Here is a 21,879-nt window from a genome sequence, read left to right as displayed (position 1 = left end):
ATACCACCTGGCTTTGCTACTTTCAGCAGCTATGTCATTATTGGTGGGTTCACTTAAGAGAAAGTCAAACATTTAGAAAGAGACACAGATTATTTTTCTCTGGAAAGCACCATGAACTGGACTTGAGTTTTAAAGGTTGTCTGAAAGAGGGCTTCAAAAGTTAACCCATATTTCTTCAAGTCTATTGGTGGTTTCTTCAGGTACTGGTTTGCTTGTTAGCTGTAATAACGGCTGGAAATCTGATTTACTTATTATTAAGTCTGTTTCCCCTAGTGGTCAAAAACACTTAATGCACCTTTATTTGGGTCTAGATTGACGGTATAAAATATGGTGTTAGTATCTGTGATGTCAGCCAAAGGTTTCTGAAGAGCCATTGTGAAGCTCAAAGTGGGTTGGCCCTGGCCGTTGCCATCTTGGCAGTGACTCAACCGTTTAACTCCTGGCTAATCCAACAATTACTTGTTATGAATAAGGAAATGAGCTTTAGAGCCAAAAAAAAAGTTGGGCATTTTAAAATGGGGGTCTATAGATATTGACATTTGGAGCCGGCCTCAAGTGGCCATTCGATGAACTGCAGTTTGTGGCACTACCTCATAGGTTTGCCTGCTCAGCAGAGGTTGGTGCTTGGAAAAAATGGACAGTAAAGGTAGAAAATACTTACAGTACAGCTCAGGGTATATCTCCTTCTCAGCACTTTCCCCAAAAATAAGGAATATAGTTTGCAAAAAAGGAAGGCTTGCTATCCAAATATGGAAAGACTGTTAAAAGGAGCCAGCTGTGTGCTTGTGAGCTGAGTACCATTAGTGGCCAGATGGAAGTTTGAGTGCTACCGTAGCTTGGCCTGACATTTGACTTGGCTGAGAGCTTTATGGTGAAATGCATCCAAAAGCTTAAGCTTGATAAGTCATACTATATATATATAAGTCAATATTATTATAAAAAAATATATTTTGCGTCTTTAATATGCTAGTTGGTTAATTCATTATTGAAACAATCCTCTCCCTTTTATTCACCCCAGTTATTTTAGGTGGTCAAAATAATAGGCATACCATTAAATTAACTGATTGGTGTTTGGATTTAAGATGCAGTCTTTTTTTTCTTCTTTTTTTAATATACTGCAGCTAATTGCAGACTTATGGTCACATGGTTCTGTTTCATTTAGATCTGCATTTGTTGATGTCAGAGTGCACCAGACTGCCAGTGTTAGAAGGGAAATATGACTTTCTTAGAAGATGTATGCCCTGCTCTGAAACTACCTCTGGGTTGAGCCCTAAGTGTTGTAAATTCCTAACAACACCCCTGCTGTACACACACAATTCATTCTCCATTGGTTAGGGGAATTAACTGAAGTGCAGGCATGGGGATGTTTGTAGAAAGAGAGATGAGAATGACCAAAAAGGTATTGGCTCTATTTGTTATGTGGCCGCTGAACTTGTGGAGCGGGGATGGGTAAATTTAGTGAAAAGGGTAGAGGTCTCTCATCTTCACTGATAGGTGGCTCAGACATTGAGGGAATGACCAAAGAGTGGTGAGATCTCGCCAACTTCAATTACGACCCGTGGCAGTTTTCCCAGAGGTGCACTATAGTGCCTTTAAGGGGGAATCAATGAAGTGACAAATTGTTGTAGACAGCTACCCCTTTTAGTTGTTGTGCTGTTGTGTTGTTGTATCCATGCCTCGATGCTACTCTAAGCATGTGTGAGTGTGTATTTTAAATGTGTGTCTCTGTTTGTTTGGCAAACGTATAAATGTGCATTGCTCCCCATTTATGATAATTGAATGCATTGATCAATTTGTGTTTTGGTGGTTTATGTTGTGCCAGTGGCTTTAATGGCTTGTTATCTGTATAAACCAGTTTTTTAAATGCTTTCTAATGGGTGTTCACATGAATCACCCTCTGACGCTCAGTGCCGCTTTGTTTTTATCTCGCAATAACCGTGTTAAGGTTTTTCTCAAGGTTATTTTTGCTTTGTCGAGCCCCTGTCATATCTGAGGATGGCTGTTGAGTGCTGACGCGCTTGAGAAACATATGAAGATGAACTAAATGATGGTGGGAGGAGTCCATATGAAGCTGTCAACGTGATGCTTTCGAACATGGGAGATTGTTGGTCAGGAAACAGGATGAATACAAAACTACTTTTATACTGCAGATATTGATTTGTAGAAGTGTAAAGATATTGATGTAAGAAATATTCATGAATTCAAACTATTGCCCCCATATCCACTAAATTACATTTAGTTTTGCAAATGATAGGAGTCACTATTCAAATGTGGTCAGTACATGGAGAGATGACATATGTAAGTGTTTTTGATATACATTTTTCCTGTAAGCTTATTTATTTCTCTGATTCTTCAGATCAGATTTCATGACTTAATATCAACACAACAGCAACACTAACACAAGTGAATCCCCTCATTACTTGGTTTTTCAAATCTAGTAATAGTAACCTAACAGATGGCTTACTACTGCAATCTATCTGTGTAAAGGTAAAACCATATATAAGTTGTATTTTGTTTAGCCTGTGGTCCCTTTTAGTTGAGATGTTCACATTATTTTCTATTACTGAGGAGTCATATTGTTTTGCTTTAGTCATTTGAATGTCAGTGCTCCAGTTTGAAATGTGTGTTCTCGTCTCTGTGCAGCTGGCTGATGAGTGTGTGTAGACTTGGGGTCAGTAATGCATATCACATAATTGATTTATATATGCAGCAGGATAAGCGTTTATGTAATGTGCTTGTATGGTGATTCTGTATCTTATTGTTTTATGCATGTGTGCCGAATCATTGTTTTTGAATGAGGTGTTGGATCAGATGGGCTGATGTGACGTTTACTACTCTACAATCTTCTCTTGAGGCGGATATAAATAAGTCACAACAAGTTCGGTTAGCATTTGATGCAAAAGTGGGCTTACAGTTTGTGAATACTGTATGCATGTTCATGATTGCCATTTAGGGCAGCTGTAGCTTTGTTGATGTAGCAGTGAGTGCTTGTAGTTCTCAAACCTTGATCACAAAGAGAAGCGATAGCAACACGTAACAAAGTAAACAAAGGAAAATGTGTGCTGCAATGTATTTGTACGAGAAAGCAGTGAAGGAGTACATGAACATCGTGTACCAGGTGGACTGTTATACAGTATACGATACTCGAAAGGTATTGCCACATTCGGCTGTTAACAAGGGTACTTTTTATTACCATTTTATTAGTGCGGGTACTGTAAGAATGACAGTGTTTTTGATAAGAGCCGTATTTATGAGTTTACACTGCAGTGTCGGCAGCGCTCTTCCTCCAATTTCTGCAGACATATTGGCCGTGCTCATACTAACTGTCAAAGGCTTGTTGACAAAGCAGATGGACAAAGTGAAATGAGGCCAGTAAAGTACTGTAGCAGAGGGTTTGTAGTGTACATGAAGTCCAAAAATAGCAGTTGTCTAGTACTGTTCATGTAATTACTGCACACATGTATTAAAAGTGGGACATTATAATAGGTAAGACCTTATGCATATCTCCAAACATGCCTTCCAACACATTTGAGCTTGACATCTCTCTCCAATTTCAATGTGTTTATTATTAACCCCACATTTTCTTTTTATGACCTCTCCCCAACAGGCACACACGATATTAATGCAACACATTTGTCTTTCTTTGTCTCCGCAGCAAAAGAAGAGTTTGTTGCCACCTTCAAAGGATCCGAGTTCTTCTGCTACGACTTGTCCTTGAACCCGATTCAAAGCAGCAGTGATGAAATCACATTGTCATTCAAAACCCTACAGAGGAATGGACTGATGCTGCACACGGGCAAATCAGCTGATTACGTCAACCTGGCACTGAAAAATGGGGCTGTCTCACTCGTCATTAATTTGGGGTCTGGAGCCTTTGAAGCTCTTGTGGAGCCAGTCAATGGGAAATTTAATGACAATGATTGGCATGATGTCAAAGTAACAAGGAATCTACGTCAGGTAACAGTACAGAGGGTGATGCAGAGACTCAGTAAATGAATCAAAACAAATGCACTTAAATCATTACCATCATACAATATATTATTTTTTTCCAGACATTGTAATTGGATTGCTAAATTGAATCATGGTGTACGGTGGAGATAAAACAGAACCACAACTGAGCAGGGATATCTAGATGTGAATCAAGAAAGACTTCTATTAAGTTACAGTTTGAGGGAGAAAAACAAGTCATCTAAAGCATTCAGGCTCTTTTAGATGTTTGACAACAAAAGAAACGTTTTACCTTCTTTAATTTAACATACGGTGTATTAATATGACTCTTATGCTTTAAAACAAATACAATTCTCACAGTTTTCAGTATTTAAGTGAAATTGAAATATAACTGAACTCATGTCACTTCCTTGGAAATAACCCATATCAACAAAATATTTTTCAAATTTGAGTTCACTAATTTCTATTAAGGATCACATCACTATTAAGTGAGATAAAATAACAAACATTTAAAAGCAAATCTTTTGGACAAAAGTATAAACGTTACGCATGTAAGCATCTAAATCTAGGATGACTCTTTGAAATCAATGTTTTATGAGCCACTAAGTGGATCCATAGGCTCTAATGGTGTCTCCTACATCACCTTGATGACTCACCTCTGCATTATTAACTCTTAAATGACGTATGTAGTGACATTATGACCTGGTTAGATGGCACAAGAGTTTTTACAAACTTCTCTAGAAATCCCATTCAGCAGCTTGTGCTACTTACATTTGGAAACACCACAGGGACGGTTCATTATAGACCTCCCACTCATAGTGCCAAATGCATATGACAATATGCTGCTGGAAAAAGGGCCAGAGTTGGTTCTTGCCTGATTCTCAGCACGAGCAGAGGAATCACGTGGGATAAAAGGAAGGTGTAAAGCAGGTTCTTTGGCCATAGCACTTGTGCAAACTCATCCACATGTAAGAACAGATTGCGGCAGCAAGAGAGAAGAACAGAGGTATGTGACTGTTTGTGGCTTTGCAAACGGATGAACTATTACTGATTTTTAACAGGCCGACATATACTAAATGGTGTCAGGATGTAGTAAGCTAGTGGCAGACCACACTTGGCCGACAACCATGCCAGTCTGTTGGACCCATGACCGATCCAAGCGCTGGCTGAGGCCACACATCAACATTCTTTGTGGCTTACCACAATAACAACCCAGTTGTTGGTTGGAATTTCACATCCCTGCTGTCTAAAAGCTGCAACAACTATAACAAGGTCCTGATCACTGCTTCCATTTATATTATACACATATGGTGTGTTATGACTCACTCTGGGGTCTATTACAACAGGACATACAGTTTCCTCCAGTACTCCAGGCCTGATTGGCCACAGGTGGAAGACTCAGTCCAACGTGTGCAAGTAAGGCATTTGGGATCTAACCCCAGGTGCACAAACCACTGCTGCAGGTGTTTTGTGTGTTGCATAACAATAGGCCTATGACGTGTGGCTCTATCAAATCTACTGTATTATGTCCACAATCGCTGTTCATCTGGAATCAAATATTCTGGACCCAGAGCACCTGTTTACTGGAGCAGCAGGAACTCCTCTTCCAGTGCTGGCTTAACTGAATGATATAAAACAATTCCCACTCTGGTGAATAACCCCCAATGTTTTCTAGATGAAAGAAAATCAAGCAAACAATTGTACTATACATGGATTTAGCAGGTGTAAATCACCGATGTTAGGGTTAGGTTAAGCCTCTTTACGTGCTGAAGATAAGTGGATGCAAAGATGTTTTCAATGGCCTCACGTACACTGTGGCCTTCAAAGATGTAAACTTTTTAAGCATGAAGAACGCATCAGGTTTGTTTAGCCTGTGTTAAATAGCGCATCACATATTTCTATCTACAGTATCAAACTGATTATTTTGACCTACATAAATTGCTCCTGCTCATCTGGTGGGAAACGTTTTTTCTTCACCTCAGCACCAAGCGTCTCTTTCTGCATAATCAGCAAATTGATTATTGGCAAACCTAAGGATTTGGCTTGAACATTCACTGCATTCAAATTCAAATGAAAGAAAACCAAGCATATTGAGTGCATGCTCTTTGGGGGAATCCAAATTGCCATCCTCCTCATTCTGTGTGAGGGTCTTCTTTGCTTTGTCTCATTGCAGTAAAGTGATCCTAAAGTTCATCAATAAGACCACACGGAGGTACAGTATTGTATGAGCGCCGGAGAGTCTCATACACTGGATTGGTCTCAAGCCTAAAGAACAAAAGAACGCATATACTAGTACCAATAAAAGAAACAAAGGTCTTGAACTTGGGACTTTCTAAAAGAGGGTCAACTGATGTGCTTTAGGCATTCTTTCTTATAAACCATTTGATGTCTGTCAATCATAACCTTTTGTCAGGACTTGGGTAAGGGAGTTTTTCTGCTACTCAACGGTCTGGTCACATAAAGAACATGGTACAAACACACCATGAGGTACTTAGGGAGTCACCGGTGGAGCTCTGGCACCTCTTGTGGAGCATTATTGTTATTTCCTTACTCTGCTTTTTTCTTGTTAAACTTATTTTGCCCTTTTTTCTCTATGTTACTAACATGCTTTGGAAACAAACTAACATCATTCATGGAATGTGTCATTCTACTAACCAGTATGGTTTTTGCCGTTTTTAACAATGTACTAACAGTATTGACCATCATATATTATTTGAGTAACAATCGTTATTCTGTTCACAGTTTTTAATTTCCTTTCTCCCCCCTTTTCCACAAAGCACTCAGGCATTGGACACGCTATGGTAAACAAACTACATTGTTCGGTAGATATCATTCTAATTGTTTCTTAGTTTGGGTTTGCCGTGTGTTTCTTTTCTTTCTTCTTTTAATTAATTTTTTTACTGTAGACGTCATTTACAAAAAAGGGAAATTGCGGTTGGTACTCTTCTGCTTACTTTTCGAATCCTTCTTAATTTCTTGGTTCATTCATTGGTTTCACCCTCTTTATTTCACTTGTTTCCTGTCCAATTCTGTTTGATCCACCTTTTTAGGAGCATCATTTCGAGCCTTTTGCATCAAGCTGTGGTTAATAATGAGGACCTTCTCCTGTCTGGCTGGCCTGATGCTCTTTGGCTCAGCCAGTTGTGCCCCCATTCACTTTGCATGGCATGCACTTTGACTACGTGTTGCGAATGTCACACTGCCCATTTGTCAACATCAATGTGACAGTTGAGCTGTGTTTGTCATTGGTGATCTCTGGTGCGTTCTTTACGTATTTCTCTCAGTGTCCATAAGCTTTTGCATGCATCTGACGCTGTGGCAAGTATCAAGATACTGATTCCCAGTATCCCAGTCAATAATTTTCTTTTTGTATGCTTGTAATCAAAAAGAAAAGACAAATGCATGCATGCAATTTTTTTCTCTAACCCCTCAGTAATTGTCTTATTTTAAATGGTGATTGTGCTTTTCATAGCATGTGCTCCCTCTCTAACCTAGTAGCACTTTCTGATTTCTTTTGTAGAACTGCTGGATGTACTAATAATGAATTAATAGTTTAACTAACCTATATAACATTCTACTAACACCATTTTTGTGTCTGCCAAAGTACGTTTAAGTTGCTGTAGGGGCAATACTAACACTGCAGTATGGGCACTTCACTAACACACTAACTAGAATAGCATTCCTTTGAAGGCTTGCAGTCTTCCAACTAATCAAACTGGACAAAATAATAATAAAAAAACAAGAAAAAAGATGAAAACAGACATGAAAATGGGTTTAAAAACGTATAGGGAAGTCTGTCAAAGACGACAGGAAGGAAAGGCAATAACCTTGCAGTAAATAGGCTGTCTGAGTATAGCGTGTCCTTTCCCTGTGCTTTGTTGTCTAGGTAACTATTTCTGTGGATGGGATTCTGACCACCACGGGATATACACAAGAAGACTACACCATGCTAGGCTCTGACGACTTTTTCTATGTTGGAGGGAGTCCTAGCACAGCTGACCTTCCTGGATCTCCGGTTAGCAACAACTTCATGGGCTGCCTCAAGGAGGTAAACACCACTTCTGTGTTGACTCTGATGCTGGTGGGTGTACAGGATATGACTGGCTTCACCTCAGGACTCCAAAACGGGCCATTCCACCCACACACTGACCCCGTCTCATCCTTTACACTTTGCTTTAGTTTGTTTCTCCTCTCTTCCTCACATACTCTCACACAAACTTTATTATTCCTCTATCGCCCCCTCATTGCACTCGTAATGTTATACACATGTGTGCACATACACTCACACGTTCTCTCCGAGGTGTCTGGTGTACCACACAGCTGCACACAAAGAACTGGGTTAAGCTGCCTTCACATAATAAGAAATGTCCTTGCGATGAAGGCAGCTAGTAGAGTTTTTGTTTCTATGGTTACCTCCCCTGCTGTTATCTCATTGGTTGCGCTTTGAAAGGTCAGCGGCTATCAAAATAAACATTTAAAATATTTTAACTTTGAGCGCAGCGCTTGTTGGCAATTTCGAGAGATGCGCCACGCCAAGAGAAGCGTTTACACCTAGTCGGCGGCACCGCTCTCTACATAGAAAAACAACGGCACAGCCAGCGCAGAGCGGTTTTACCGCTGATCGTGTGAAAGTAGCTTTAAATGGAATTTACCACAGACTTCACACAGCTCCGTCAGGTGCACTTCAAAGAGGAGCAGTGATCCTGAGATCAGGCAGTTGGATTTTCATGAGCAGTCAGCCAACTGACACACTTAACACCACTATTCTTCCACTGAGGACTTTGCAGTACCATACTGATATTATCGTCAGCTACTTACTTAATGATTTACCTTATTACCATTATGTTTGCTGTTATAGTAATGTGTCTATTCTCACAGATTTAATTTGTGCTAGAAATGTGAAACTAAGATTTAACCTTCACCTTGAAAAAACTGAGCACACAAAAGGTGCAGAAACAGTGTTTGACGTATGTGCTGTATATAATCCATCGTAATCCCCAGAGATGAAGCAGAAGTTTATTTATCATTTATTTTATATTTTGTATATTGGACCTTAAGCAAGGGATTCTGACCTTAAGCATTTACTTCAGGAAACGCCTGGGATATACAAAGATATCGAGCAGACAAATCGCTTAAATACTGCAAAATGATCCATCCATTCATCTTTTAATTTCAAAAGCTGTTTCCCCTTTCAGTCTCTTTCTTTTTTTATTGTTCTACTTCTTTTGGTGACCTACATTTAGTCTCTCTCACCTCGAGGAGCGCATGCTTGCGTCCTCAGCGAACATCTCGGAGAGCCGCTCTTTAATGAGCAGGCAGGGCGTGGACCACATGTCCACCCTCCATGTACAGCTCATTAGAGGTCTGGTTTTGAAGGGGAGTATCTTGGTTAACTACATGTCTCTGAGCTGCTCCAGATGCTCCAGATGTGGTGACAAAGGGATTGGGATTGGTGTACCATAAGCATGGTCACGCCCCAGTGTTCTGCCCTCACTGCTCTTGGTCAGCATAAGCAATGTGGCTGCTCTCACTATCTTGAGATTCATGTATTGAATTGCTCAAACCTTAAAAATGTGCTGCGTTGAGATCTGATGTGTACAGAATTCCCCCTCTTTTATTTGCCACTAGGATGATTTAAAAGTTATTATTTAGTTGTACTAGAAAATGTGGATGTCAATACCAAGTGACAAAGCCCAGATACTGTACAGACTATACAGAAGCCCTTTCGCAGGTCATCTTCTGTGTATGTCATAACATATGAGAGGTAGTTTAACAGCATGTGCTGTGGGCCCTGATTGATGGCATGTTTCGAAGTGGCTTGTTGCAGCATTCATGTGCTGATTCCAGTCTGAGCTGCTACGCCTGCCTGTTGGTTCTGATGGCAAAACAAACGGTGGTGCAGTAATTGCTCAGTTGTCACAGCCCTAGCTTGATGACAAATTAGTGCAGCACTACTAGCGCAGAACCAGTTGTAGCTCAGACCAAAGCTCCTTTGACTCTGAAAGGTGCCCTTTGTCTTGAATATAAATAATTGATGCGGCTGTGTCTGTTGCACCTTTAGGCTACATAACTGAGGTCTAGCAGGCAGAGATATCATCTTTTTATTCTTTACTCCGTTTTACATTATTTCTAGTGTCAAGAGATTTTAGTCAGATTACCTTTTTATTCAGGTTCTATTTAAATGAAATCTTTAAAGTATTCCATTTGGCTTTGTTTCAGACTTGAACATGTAGTGTACTGTACATTTAAGAGGAAAGATAAAGATGTGGAGATAAATGCAGTCTGTCACAAAGCATTTACAAGAAACTAAGCCTGAGGTTACCTAATTCTGATGAACTATTTCTGAACAGTTAGGACACAGTAGATCTGACTCAGTGATAAACATAATGCTGCCTGCACATGCCATCCTATCGGAAGGTGTCCCTGTTTTCAGGTGAACTCTTAGCATGACAACAAATGAAGAACATTAGCAGTGTTTTCCACGGCTGTAACTCATTTGATTTGTCCTGTTGAAAGCAATAGATTTACCATTAGAACTCATTTGTTTTGTAAAAACATATGCGTGCTAACCATAATGGGGCTATCGGCCACTTGGTAACCTTATCTACCAATTAGTGGTGCTAGAGCGGTGGGGAAGAGATCATTCACTCTGCTTGTGCCCCCTGGGGTAAGTCTGCCTGGAATACTATACAACATACTATTAAACATACTATTGTGTTTAAAGTCTCAGTTTTCTTCATAATATTTGCTTTGTGAGCTGATTGACACATTCAATTAAAACACTTAAAATGTGTGCGAGTGCGATTTTTGTGGGGAAGTCATTTTGAAATATCATGAACACACTGATGTTTTAATGAAATCTTTGACATACACCAAAATGTTAATTAGTTTCTCATATGGAAATGAGATATAACTAGAAGGAGTCTTGTTATTACAGCTGCACTCTTTGATTGGATAATGAGAAAGTTATGGCTATCTCAATTTTGTTTTTGCAAGACAGTTGCCAATTAAAGTAGCACGCCTGTTTGATTTCAACTCCGCATGCAGTTCCCCCTTCCACACATTCTAGCGTCTTCTTAAACTTTAGCGATATGTTTTCAGTGTTTTGGAAATGTACCGTTTTGAACAGAATTTAATGTGCAAAGTGGTCAGTTGATACTTGCTCTGTTCCGTATAATAATGATTATCATCCAGGGTTAATTTGTATTTAAATGACATTATACTTAATCTTTTTGTAATGGACTGCCACTGTCTGTCACTTCTGGCCATCGCTCTACAGCACTCGGCACCTCAAAGGTCACATCACTAACGCATTAATTAAGCCCTCTGATGCCAAACCCTGTCTGCCTGGTTTACAGTGTCTGAAAATATAAACTGACATGGATATGAGAGATTCTGCATAAAACAATGTAATAGTATTACAGTAGATTTTTGTATTTCATCAATTTTCTAAATTATTCACACACATTCTACTGAATGTGTGTGCTCACGCAGTCATTTTTAATTTGCTTCAGAGAGGCATATCTGTCATCTTCCCACTTTTATTCTAATCACTGGCTGCAACAGGGGCCTTAATCAGCATTTTTACTTTACACCTGCAATCAAGGCAACAATTTAGATTCATCACTTTCCATTTCACTTTTCACACACAATCCCAGGAGATGCTACCTGGTAGAATTATTTTCTCCCGACATTATCACCATTGCATTTAAAATTGAGGTTTTCTCTTCCTTGAATTGACACAGAAGCTTAAAGTAAAAAATAGATGTCTCAACTATTTACCCTTAACCCAACCAGAGTACACTACGCATTGTACGGGGTAATGTGGTTCCTCACAGTTCCTGACGCATGGGTGCAGTGGGGCAAAGATGATCGAGACTTGAGCCGTACAAACCTGCTTATGGCACATCGTCCTGAGGGGGTGAAATATCACATGGACAACTGCTGTTTTACATATCCAGCAGAATATCCAAGAATTATTATATTGCCTGAAACATTCACATCAAACAACAATAGAAGTTAGTCTTTCACCACGTAGGTGAGACGTGCTACTGTATGTATGTCTGTAGACATGACTTTCTTACTCTGCTCTTAATTCAGGTTGTGTACAAAAACAACGATGTGAGACTTGAGCTGTCTAGGATGGCTAAGCAGGGGGATCCAAAGATGAATGTCCATGGTACTGTGGCCTTCAAGTGCGAGAATGTGGCCACTCTGGACCCCATCACATTTGAGACGCCAGAGTCTTTTATCGTCCTCAACAAGTGGAACGCTAAGAAGACTGGCTCCATCTCCTTTGACTTCCGCACCACAGAGCCCAACGGCCTTCTCCTCTTCAGCCATGGCAAGCCCAAACAGCAGCCGAAGGATTCCAAGAATCCCCAGACTCTCAAGGTGGACTTCTTTGCCATTGAGATGCTGGATGGCCATCTGTACCTGCTGCTGGACATGGGCTCAGGAACCACAAAGACCAAGGCAGTCAATAAGAAGGTCAATGATGGCGAGTGGTACCATGTGGACTTCCAGCGAGATGGCAGATCAGGTAACTTTCCAGTCTATTAACATATACTGTACCATCTTTAGAAGAAAATAACATGTACTGTAACCTCCTGATGCTACATCTTTGCTGGCCCTGAGAGCTCAAGACAAGACAACTTGCACATGCAAAGGAAGAAAACATCAACGTCAATTTGACAACGCATGCGCTGCATACAGAAAACAAATGTTGAGAAGAGCATTCACAAAATGTGCTACAATATACGGAAAATGCAAACAAATATGGTAACCTTCTAAAGTTGACTACTCGTCAACAGTGTTAAAAAATTATCCGAAAATTTTAGTTTGTCAATTTAAACAATCCGATATATTTTAGCAGATATCGGCAATACACGTAATGTCTGAATTTGTTGCGCGTTGTGTTATGCTGCATATGCGTATGTAAATTGGCACTGAGGTTTTCTTCATTTGATTGTGTTTTGGCCATTTGCATGCATTTTCTTTAGTTGCGCTGTGTAAAGGCTGCACTGCATACATAAATGTTTGTATGAATAATGTAAAACTTGTATGTAGTATGAACGAATAGACTTGTACATACAATACAACATTCAGCAGAGACCTAAAACACGAGCTCTGCTGTGCACCATCAAAACTGAATTTTTCAACTGCCACAAAATTAATCCTGCAGAGTCAGTTAACTTTTCCGTGAAAGAAGATATCAATTATCATACCAAGGCTGATTCTACAATACCACTTAAAATGAGGTGTTTGCTAGTGCCGGGTTAGGGTTAGGGTTAGGGTTAGGGTCAGGGCCGCTCTGAGTATGTGCCCGTTTGGAACGTGCACACGTTTGGAGCAGGCCCATTGCTTAACCCCCTTGTGAACCGCTCAGCTGATCAACTTCATACTCCCTTGGGTCCTCTGCCATACACCCGCCAATTTGGAAGTCGATTGGATGAACTGTTCTTGAGCTATACAAAAGTACAGTCACACGTATACACAGACAGACAGTTATTCCTTCCTTTATAGTAATATAAGCCTATATGGCTTATATAGATAGATGTGTCTGGACCCATATAATCTAGGACAAAGGGTTAGGACTTTTTCTTTTTGAGACTTGCATTTCAAAAGTTATCGACTAAAATGCAACGTTGGTTGTTATAGCGCCACCATCTGGCCAATTTGCACCACATTTAACACTGCACTACCTTGGTTCCCCAGCAATACACTCGCTAAGTGTGAAGAAGATCGAATGAATGATTTCAAGATGGGCGAAGGACATACACACAGACCGGGATTCCTCTCTTTATAGTTAGATTTGTACTGGATTGTAGTTCTAAACGGATCCAGCCATTTAATGGAAAAAAGGTTTTCATGGCAGTAACGTAACTTCTGATGCTGCTATTTATCTGTCCCAGTCTTGTGATAGCAGAGAATATTTTCCACAAAATAACTTTGCACCCTCTCCCGTTGTGTCCTCTAAGCCCCGGGTCGCTCTGCTCTGGTCCCTGTTGATTTGCTTATCTAAGCAGCAATTTGTTAGTGTGTGCTTAGAGCCAAGGCCCTGCAATGTCATGCTGCAAATTAGATATACCCCTTGACCATATTTTCCACTCCATCTCAAGAGGTGGAAATTACATTAACTGTTTCATTACCCCTCAAAGCAATACTGGGCTGTAGTATAAACTAAGCTGTATATTTTGTTAGAAGAGCTAAAGATCTCATTCATGTGTTTTAAAAAAAATGATTCTACCTCTGGCTGCATAAATCATTGAGAGGTTTCTTGAACAAAAGATCAGCTCCAATAATCTGATTGAGGTGGCTGAATACAGTCATATACATCAGTGGATTCAACTTTAACAGCTGTGGGTAACTTCTTAAATAATATAAATCTACAACATTTAGTTACGGTAGCCCGAGCAATCAGGATCACTGTCTAAATTAGATTGTGTTCCTTATCTGTCAAGTAACCTCCATCATCCATCGCCACACACTAACATGCGCACACACACAAAAGCTATCAAACATCTTTTTTTGTTAGTGGAGCTCGCTCTACTCGCTGTTCTCTCTGTCTACCCTGCCTAAGTTTCCATGGAAACAGGAGGTGGTCTCTCCCAGGACGGAGACAGTTACTGCACAGTGCTGTGCTGAGCTGTCGCACTAATGACATTTCAGACTAACTTTCCTTCCTTCCCTCAAGTCTAAGGCATCAACACTTGCATACTGGAGTGTAAATGAGACATGCAAAGGTCTCTGTAATATGATGACTTCACATGTAAAAAGATCAACACAATGGGGAGAGTGTGTGACAGTGCACTCAGACACTGTTTTAAAGTGAACGCAATTTTTCTAATTTACCAGCACCATTTTAGCTTTGCTCACCCTTTAAATTTAAGTCTATTAAATTCTTCAAGTATGCAGTCCTCCTTAATATAACATCTTGCATGAACTGCACAAAGCACTATTGTTTGCAGTGTGTAATGATGTGTGCATGGCACCTTAAATGGAACCATTAGAATTTTTGCAGTTCCTTTTGTACTGAAAAGGCCTCATCCCACAGGATACATGTCATTTTAATGGTGCATTAAATAGCAAATTTGTGCAAAAACAGTTTTCTAAATGCGGATATACGTTTCTTTTATTCACGAGTTATTGCTACATATTGATTTTTTTTTTTTTTTGTGAAAGCTGAGCTGGTTCAGAAATAAAGAAATTGTTCATCTGTGGAGATTTAAAAGGGTAAATAAATGTTTTGATACAAGTATATATGCTGTGCTGTAAATAATGTGTTAGAGCCTGAATGAACATCCCTGTTAACGTGTAATTCAGTTTTAATAGTCCACATGTATAGCTTAATAAGAAAGTCCCTCGTACGACCTAATGCAAGCTTGGCTCGTGTGGCTGTTTTACACTCCAGCGCTCCCTTTAAACCCTTTTTAATAATTTATAGAATTAGGTAATTTTTAAATATAAGAAAATTATTCACAAGTCCACTGTGAGCGTGAGTCACGAGACATATGCTGTGCTCTGCTTTTCATCTGTGCGTCAGATGTTTTATTAAAACGCACCAACCAGCACATCACTTAAAACTAAAGTCAAACTCAACAGCCAGACATCATCTGCCGCCCGGTCCTCCATGTGCAACACTTCCTGCAGCCGTGACAATGGCAGATAATGATCCCTGCCCTATTTAGTTTAGCCGGCTCTTCCTGCAGGAAGCAAAACTGTAAATGGATTCTCGCTCTCAGACAGCATCTTCTAACCTCAATGCATTAGAGACGCTAAGATACACTCTGCTTTTAAGTGAGGACTTCTGGGCCGGGAGTGCCGTGGGTCACTCATCAGAGACATTACACGGACATTTCTCTGTTGAAGCCCCACTTCCTGCCAGGGCATGCACACCACTGCTTCACACACAAACGTGCACACACATATAGTACACAAACAGACACATGCACGTACGTGCACATATAAACAACACATCCCCTCCATCCCCACAGCCCACTCACAAGCTTCCCTCTCTACAGAGAATCCAATCACATAGAGAGATTTGGCCGTATCGCCCTAACTGGATTGTAGTAATCCCCTGTCTAACATGTTTTGGGGATGTGTGAGTGGGGTTAGGGGACATCATGCCAAGTTGAGCCTGGCTGCTGATGCAGAAAGTGTGAGAGAGATCTGAGCTGTCCTTTGGAACCCTGCCTTCAGGTTTGATGATGGAGTACCACTTACAGCTCAAGCCATAGAGAAAGACAGGGAGAGACAGAAATGGGGTCAATGGGTTTTAAAGTTGGCTGGAATGCTGATCTTTGTCACCATTATTCATCCTCATTTATTGCCTGCATCATCATTTTGATCAACCCTTCTAAACTGTATATCCTGTACTTGCTTCTCAAGATATTATTTGCTGCTGTCCTTCCCTCATCTGCTTTCTTATCTGTCATCATATACCCCTCCCTCATCTTCTCTCCAGACTTCTTTATCTCCATGTTCCCATCTTGTTCTGTATCCATCTCCTCCTCTTTTATGCTCGGCAGCGTTCGAAGAGACACATCCTTCTTCCCCTCTTGGCTATGAATACTGTTCCAAACATAGGCAGTCCTACAATGTGTGTATGTATGATATGTTTCCCATGCTGCTAGCCTGGTGATGGCACATGTCCCCATGGGATTGTATAGTGCCTTCTGATTTAACATAGCTTGACTGTTTGCACACTTCCATACAGGACTGTGACAAGTGAGCAGAACACTATGAGCAGATGCCTGAATGATGCTGACATCCTTCTCTTGTCTCCCACTTACATCAATTTAGACAGACGTGCTTACTGTAGACTTATGGCATCTTTGTTTGCTGTTTACCACTGTAAACTTAAGTATAGATACCATGGGATTCAAAGATGTGAACGAGGAATCCTTAAGTATTTACTTTTTAACGGTGTAATTATAAAGTAATGTTATAAACTAAATATATTTTGTACTACAGCTACTACCTATCACATGGTGAGATCTGACATAAGTGTGGTTTGGATACTTCCATCACAATTTACGCTGACCACACGCTGATTCTTCAGCCGGGCACCTGCTCTTTTCCGAGAAAAGTTTCCTCGCTAATGAGTTTGATGTACTGAGCTCGTTAGCGATAACCTGAAGGGAGCTGTTCTGGCTGCGTGACGGGTGGCCTGTGCCAAGTGTGCAAAGCTTGGAAGTCACAGCAGCTGTGGCTGGAGAGAGCGGGGGCAGTGGGTGGCGACAAGAAAGTGCTGGAACAGCTGCTAGGGGCCAAGACCCTGAGAAAAGTGCTGGGACATGTTAGTGGGACCAGGTTAATCATTGTGCACTAGGTCCTTAGCTGTCTCTCTCAAGCACTTTTGCAAGAATGCCGGCTCACCTTGGCTATAAAGAACATTCATACCCAAGATCATTATTATTAGTTTAGTGAGTTCTTTTTTCTTTTTCGAGGCAGCCTTTCTTCAGATTTAACAGATCAAAAAGCAACGAAAAACACAAAGAACTTGTGCTTTAATTGAAAATAGACAAAGATATTTATCATACGTATAATTAATTGTGATATGTACATTCATGCATGCTAATGGTAGCTGTAATGAAATGTGAAAGGCCCCATTTAATGTCTAATGTGTCTCTTAAATATGCCAGGCAGCCCTGCTGAAAATTCATGTGTGGCTTAGAGCTTGTTTCCCATCATAAACACTTTGACTAGAAGAGTAACTTAAGAGCTCCGCTTTTCTACCACATACAAGCAGTCAGGACGCCATTTAGCCCCAGGCAATCAGCTAATGGCTCCTTCATATCTGCCATGGCATGCATCTGCCACTCAAAATGCAAATTCTAACTTCATGGCAATTTTATTTTTGAGCATCCTTAGCCTACTATTTCTCTGCGACTCTCCCCGGGCAGTGGCCTGTGCGGATCCTCAGCAGCACGGTATATAGATTACTGGATGAGGATGCGGGCAGTGAAGGCAGCCACCATTAATTAAAGCTCCACAATGGCTCCTGCACTGAGAGTAACAGATCCATATACAAATTAATCACCCGGTCTGAGTCCCACAGTAAGGCCTTCCTTTCCACAGCTTTACAGTCCAGTCATGTCCGTTGTTGTTTACCGTGCTCCAGATCGAGAATTAAACCTGAATGAGAGTGATAAATCATGGTGGGGAAACACACAAACTCTAAATGTAGGTTTATGTGTTGGAGAGGTAAACAGAAGGAGAGACGGGGTGAAAAAAAACAGCCTGCAGTCCGTTAATCAAGTTCAAAAAGATGGCTATGATGTTTTTTTTAATTTGTTTGGTTGGCTGCAATGATAGAGGGGGGGCAACGATTTTTCTTCCTCTTTCCTTTCTTTTTTATGACCACTGCTTTATAGATAAAGGAGATTTATTATGGGAAATCCAAGGAAAATGGAGAGGATACTCTTAGGGATCCTAGATTAGGCTACTAATAGACTAGCTGTCCCGTGATTAATGTGTCTTATCATGACTCATCAGTCATTCTAAATGAAGAAAATCCCGACCTTGTCCAGATGGATAACACCAATTAAGCTAATTTCTTCATCAAACCATCTTTAAATGGGCCCTTCTCTACATGTTTGTGTTACTGCAGGGCAGAAAATGTTTGTAGCGTCTACAGTCTCCAATAGGTGTTATAATATGTCCATCTGGTGAATAACCCTCAAGAGTTGTTCAGGAAAGGAAAAATATACTTATCCCTCTGTTTTTTATTTTTTTAGGTACCATCTCTATCAACACCCTCCGTACTGCCTACACAGCCCCTGGAGAAAGTGAGATCCTGGACTTGGATGAGAATCTCTACCTCGGGGGTCTGCCAGAGAACAAAATGGGGCTGGTGTTCCCCACTGAGGTGTGGACAGCACTACTGAACTACGGCTACGTGGGCTGCATCCGGGATCTATTCATTGACGGACAGAGTAAGGATATCCGGCGCCTGGCCGAGGTCCAGAAGGCTGCAGGGGTCAAGCCCTCCTGCTCTAAAGAGCCTCCCAAACAGTGTTTGAGCAACCCCTGCCAAAACAATGGGGTCTGTAGAGAGGGCTGGAACCGCTATGTGTGTGACTGCTCTGGGACTGGATACCTTGGACGCTCCTGTGAAAGAGGTAGGACTTCTCATTTTTAAGCATGTCATCTCTGTCTGTGAGGCATAACCTAGATTTGTCAGTAAAATGTTCACGATGCAACATAGTGACACACTTTTTTTATTGTCTTGCATGGGATTGTAAAAATGTGAATATAATTGACATCAAAGACAACCAGAAAATACTTTTTAAATGATGGACAACATGGTACACTTTAGAATAGTGATGTGGATAGGTTTTCAATGTAGTGAGTTCCTGGGACCTGCAGGTGGTCAATTGATTGGGTCATGTAGCTTTACGCCCCTGTCCTGCTTGGTGAACGAGAGAAGATCAAGAAAACCACTTATATAATGCCACGCCACGCGCAAGCTTTGATGCTCGCAGGACTACCGTTTAAAAATGGCCAAGACAACTTTTAAGTGCAGGGAGTGACTGCGGATGGATGCGCTCCGAGCAGATCAGCGATTGTTGCATAGAAGAAATTGGCAGTAAAGTTGTCCCGTGTTATTTAGTGTACGGTGACACACACACACTTCTGAAATTAATCCAGCACCTCTGATTATCAGGGAATACATAGGGTGTGGACGCATCGATGGTGAGTTTAATGGGTGCTTTCTGATTTCAGTGCTTCAGGGATGCATGACCTATCAAAATCACTTCTCGATTTAGTATTCTTTGTCTGAAAGGGACCTTATTTTAAGTTCAGGTTGAACAGCATCGCTAGACAAAAGCCCGCAGGAGGTACGTTTCTTATCTAGGCTGATAGTTGAACATCAACAGCTCTCAAACAGCAAACTGAAAGTTATACAAGACAGGATAGAAAGTGTGCATGTGGAGACAGACAGCCACAGAGAGGCAGACAGAATCAGTCGGGGTGCGTAGAGTGTTGACTGCCTGATGTTAGACTATGTTGAGTGGCAGGTGACTGATGCACCACTGAGACACTGCTGGTCACGTCCACCATGCACACTAGCCTGTAAATTGGCTGTCTTCTGCTAACCATTTGGCTCATCAAACCACTCGCTCATGACCAGACCTGGTGCAGAATACTTATCCCTCTCCTCCAGAGAAGAGAAATGGGGAAATTGAGTGTCACACAGTGAACTCTTATAGCTCCATGTTTTAGCCGGAGCAGACGTAAACCTGACTGCAGTAGTTTATTACATGGAAACACAGTTTTTATAGGTTCTCATAGTAAAATATAATCTCAAATTCCTCAGTTGTGTCTGATGTTGTTAAAGTTATAGTTTATTGCATTATAGCCAACATTTGTTTGTGTATGTCACTATTTTAAGAGTTGCCTTTGCTTAAAGTTACCCCAGAGACCGTCTTGATAAACTAACTTTATCACTCCGCTGCAGATTATTTTTACTTTATTTTGTTGTAATTGTAAAATAATAACCAGTCCTAAAGAAATGTCTGTGTTCACTAATGCGAAGCTCAACATGGTCCCGCTTTTCTGCCTCTTCAGCATTAGCTTGTTGGCCTTTTTGACCAGAGGATTGCCCCCTGACCTATTGATTCAAATCTAACCGGATTAAAACAACAACCTGCTGTGCGAGGAAGCCAAATCCTTCACTTGCTAATATGGTCTGCTTTGAGGCAATTATTGTGTGACTAAAATTTTAAAATCAGCTTTAATTACATAATCAGACTGAGTGAAAAAATATGTTGGATGTATAGTTTATTCACCAAAGAGATTTGCAATATTAATTTATATTAATAGCGCAGGATTTGGACGTAATCTGTTGAGAGCCTTAAAAATGTTGTTCAATATTTTTGTAATTCAATCACAGATGCTTAATGGCATGTTTATTATGTATTCATGAATGTATAATAACCAAGTGCATCAGACAAAGTGGATGTAGTCTTTATGTAATGCTACTGTATACGGTGAATTTATTATGAATATCATATGCACACAAATATTACCCTCCACTAATACAATGTATACAATATATCCTTATAAGTCCCTAAAGCTAGGATTGCACTCAAGTGGTAAAACGGTGTGAAGAATTTTCTTCACAAAGTCTCAACGAAGCGATAGCAGCAGATGTGCAAAATAACTGCTAACATATGCATAATCAAGGCAAATGTCAAAAAGAGCCCAAGCATGTCACACTGTTATCACAGCGTGATGCATCTGCACAGGGACCCCAGCAGGAACAGGTTCTCTTATCGAGGAGAAAAAATGAACTCCAGTTTGAATGCAACACATCCCACGCAGTTATGTGTCATCATATGCTTGTGCCTCTCCTCTGTGCTCAAGTCACTCACTTTATTAGGATGTAGAACATGTCTGGCTGGGATGCTAATAATACTACTGGATGCTGATAGAAAGCAAAATAAAACAAAAACGCATGACACCAGAAAGATTTCCTGTGTGCGGTTATTAATGCAGTTTATGGTTTTGAGAATGCAGTAATGTAATTAATGCTAAGACCGGAAACGTAATATTTCATTTTAGTGAAATGGCAAAGAGTACAGAAAGAGAGGAAATTATCTCTGAATGTGTCCGTTAGGCTTGGCTCTCATTCTCCACACGTGCACTTCCATTCTTGCTAATGAGTTGACAGGAATTAGGGCATAGTACATGAGGGAGGTGGAGTGGGCATTGGATACAGATCGTTTCCCTTCAGTAATATAATGACTTATCCGGAGTGCTTTTAGATTCAAAAAGATATCCACTCTGACTCCATCTGAAAACAAAAGCAGAAAACATTTGAAACTACTTCACGGAAAATGCTGCATGTTCCAAAGGACTCTGCCGCTGTGACCCCCTCTCCTCCTTCCTAACACTCGAGCGTCTTCTGGCGTCTCGGCT

General features: G+C 40.7%; 1 protein-coding gene across 2 annotated transcripts in view; it reads left to right on the top strand.

The window, feature by feature from the left end:
• The window catches only part of LOC115019661 (neurexin-1a-like), a 237,272-nt gene that overhangs the window by 75,096 nt on the left and 140,297 nt on the right, over window positions 1-21,879 (top strand). Inside the window, exons 5-9 of one of the 2 annotated variants that reach the window (XM_029449122.1) lie at window positions 3,656-3,957; window positions 6,726-6,749; window positions 7,835-7,996; window positions 12,049-12,490; window positions 18,693-19,076. In XM_029449122.1, coding sequence (XP_029304982.1) covers window positions 3,656-3,957; window positions 6,726-6,749; window positions 7,835-7,996; window positions 12,049-12,490; window positions 18,693-19,076 — 1,314 coding nt within the window. Of the gene's footprint in view, window positions 1-3,655; window positions 3,958-6,690; window positions 6,750-7,834; window positions 7,997-12,048; window positions 12,491-18,692; window positions 19,077-21,879 lie in introns of those variants that run through there. The other variant, XM_029449123.1, reaches the window with a different exon arrangement.

The sequence above is a fragment of the Cottoperca gobio genome, chromosome 15 (assembly GCF_900634415.1).
Source record: "Cottoperca gobio chromosome 15, fCotGob3.1, whole genome shotgun sequence".
Classification (NCBI taxonomy): Eukaryota; Metazoa; Chordata; class Actinopteri; order Perciformes; family Bovichtidae; genus Cottoperca; species Cottoperca gobio.
Note: the sequence above shows the minus strand (reverse complement) of the source record. Positions and strands in the feature narration are given on the sequence as shown.